General features: G+C 57.3%; 2 protein-coding genes across 2 annotated transcripts, besides 1 other annotated feature; both read left to right on the plus strand.

Annotated features, from left to right (window-relative positions):
- Positions 1–208, plus strand: Tc00.1047053508947.5 (hypothetical protein, conserved; the record flags this gene model as incomplete). Its single annotated transcript, XM_797671.1, has 1 exon — positions 1–208. A coding segment is annotated over one exon (208 nt), but the record flags the coding sequence as incomplete, so codon positions are not given.
- Positions 1–2,640: a sequence feature (areas not merged during assembly with more than two copies in the genome that could not be assigned to a particular haplotype).
- Positions 1,816–2,151, plus strand: Tc00.1047053508947.9 (hypothetical protein, conserved; the record flags this gene model as incomplete). Its single annotated transcript, XM_797670.1, has 1 exon — positions 1,816–2,151. The coding sequence occupies one exon, from the start codon at positions 1,816–1,818 to the stop codon at positions 2,149–2,151; it is 336 nt and encodes a 111-aa protein (XP_802763.1).

A 2,640-nucleotide genomic window follows, 5' to 3' on the forward strand; every position in this document is an offset into this window, starting at 1 on the left:
TCAGTCATCGGTGTACCATGTGCATCCGGACTGTCACGGGAGGATTGAACAGATGCCGTTGACGCACAACCGTGGAATTTTGAGAGCGCGTGGACAATGTGGATCCGATGTTGGCGGTCCCCAACAGAAGTTTTGTGCCCGTCGCTACAAGGCCTTATTTCCACAGGGTTGGGAATTGCACCAGCCTCTGCGTGCGAGTGTGTGTTGACCTTTTTTGCTGCGTTATTAGGCCTTGGGGTGCTGTTGTTGTCTTCTTTGCCTTTCTGCTTGCGTCTGTGTGGATTGCCCGGCGAACACGCACCGCTGTTGAAGCGGAGGGGAATGAAGGCGGGATTTGTCCTGAGAAGGGTCCTGGTGCGTCTTTTTTGTGGCGAGCGGGACGGTGGTGAGCTTCACGACGCGGAGGTGTTCGACGCCGTTGTTGGCTTCGCAGTTGTTGCCGTTGTGCCGCTGTTGTATACATCTTTGCGACCGTTGGCAGGGAGGCGCAGGGCATAGGTTGCGCGGACGGCCCAGTCGTTCTCAGATATTTCTGCGGACGCCAAGGCCGTTGGTGTTGAGGAGTCGACCTGCTCGCCGTTCCTCCCGACTTCATGGTCAGTTTTGTCTGCATGGATTATTATCGACGCAGAGCGAGCCGCAGATGTGGAATTCGCAAAATTATTTTCCACGGAAGTGGTGTGTGCGTACGTGGATGGGGTCTTCCGGGGTCTTATGCGAACACGATGTAGGCGCCGCATTTTTCACGTGTGTGTTTTTCTTGCGCGCACCGCAGTTGGAGCGGATGCTGTTGTTCGTCTGGCGAGCAATGAGGGTACTGGTTGCTGTGGTGTTTCTACCGTTGCTGTCGAAGTGGCGGTGAGTCTGTCGGCTCCAAGCCTGTTTCGCCTGCGTCATTGCGCGTTGCTGCGGAGGGAGCGTCGACTCCATGACGCCGTGTCTCGCTATCTAGGCCCGGGTGTTTACTTGGACAGCCGTTGGGGGTCCCCTGAATTGTCAGACCGCGTTTGGCGTGCGATGGCGCGAAATGGTTTTGCCACAATGCGGTGTTGTCGTTGTGTGACGGGCGTGCGTCGACCAAATTGCTCTGGGCCAAGGAACGGGCCCGCCGAGTATTTTTTGCTTGGTGATCTGGTAAGAAGCAGGCGCCACGTGAGGTCCACACTATTCGGGGGAAATAAGTGCTGCGGATACCAAAGGGAAACCGGAGCATGAACCCTCCTGCATGATGTCTTTGCTGCGTCCTCTGGCTGGCTTTGTGATGCGCACGGGCGAAACATTCATTGTGGTGTTTGCCGTGGCATCATCTTCCGGTGTCCTGCAGTATTCGGCGTTTTGTTACACTGAGACGACGCTGACGTTATTGGGCCTACTGTTTTTTCTCTTTTCTCTCCCGTTGGGCCGTGGATCTCTCACCGCAGCAACACCATGAACGTTGTGCAGCCATGCTTTGAGCGGTTTGCTTATATAAAACCGCCCTCTTGGTGCGCACCTGTCCCCTATATATATATATGTATGTGCGTTTATGTGCATAAAAGGAGGGAGGCAAGGGGGTGGGAGGAGGTAAAGGAAGAGAGAGGGATTCCCGACGCGCATGGATGCGCCTAACCCAACTTCTTGGGAATCCGAGGGGAGATGGGGACCGGACCTGAGCGTGCAGTGCGAAGTTGGATGCGTTTGCATGTGGCCGGGGAGGAGGCCGCGGGGGCGCCTAAATGAGGAGGGAGAGAATTGAAGGAATATAAAAAGAGGTGTGGTGGCGTCGAAGGGTTTGCGGGGACTCTGGTGTTTGTGTTCCCGTGCGTGTTCCACATCATGCCCTTTTTTCTTCGACTCATCTCTCAGCCGAGATGCGGCCACAGCACGGGAGTCGCTCACATGGGCCGCGCGTTTCCCGGGAACTATTTCAAGGCAGCACCTTTCTTCGACCATGAGTTTGGGGACATTGAGGCAGCCACACGGCTTGGCGACAAGCAGAAGTTTCTTTTCTACGCTCTACGGCGGCAGGCCGAGCGTGGTCCATGCACGGGCGCGGCGCCGTCCATATGGTGGACGCGTAAGCGCATGAAGTGCGATGCATGGAACCAACTGGGCGAAATGTCTGTATATGAGGCGATGGTAAATTTTGTGAGGTTACTTGGGGGTGTTTAGGGTGAAGTCAACTGGGTGGAGAATTGCAAAGCTCTGGAGAACAACATCTTACATGCGGCGGACAAGTGGCAGCACACATGCCCCAGGAGAGGAGGAAAAGCGGTACGATGATGTGCGTGCCCGCCGGGAGCCCGCCGTGGAGACTGCAGGGCATTTGGCATCGCAGGTCTTTCGGTTGCGGCGTGAGGCGCATCAACCGCGATTGCCGACGGCTGGAAAACAAACGAGGGAATGTGTTGCTGCGCGTCTGGCGCTCCCCACCCGTCAAAGCACCAGCGGGCAACGCGGGCTTTCCTCAAGGCAGCGCCGACGCCGCGAGGGAGACCCGTCGCAAGGAGGAGTGGTACCCTGCCGCCGTCGCCACCGTTCTCCTTTCCGCCCACTAAATTGACGGAGGTGGCGTTGGGAAGCCCTCGGCTGCCTTCCCCATCCCCCGGGAGGCGCGGAATGGGCTGGGCGGGATGGCTCGGTCGTTCCGAGCGAGCGAGA

This window comes from Trypanosoma cruzi, genomic scaffold, assembly GCF_000209065.1.
Source record: "Trypanosoma cruzi strain CL Brener 1047053517101 genomic scaffold, whole genome shotgun sequence".
Classification (NCBI taxonomy): domain Eukaryota; phylum Euglenozoa; class Kinetoplastea; order Trypanosomatida; family Trypanosomatidae; genus Trypanosoma; species Trypanosoma cruzi.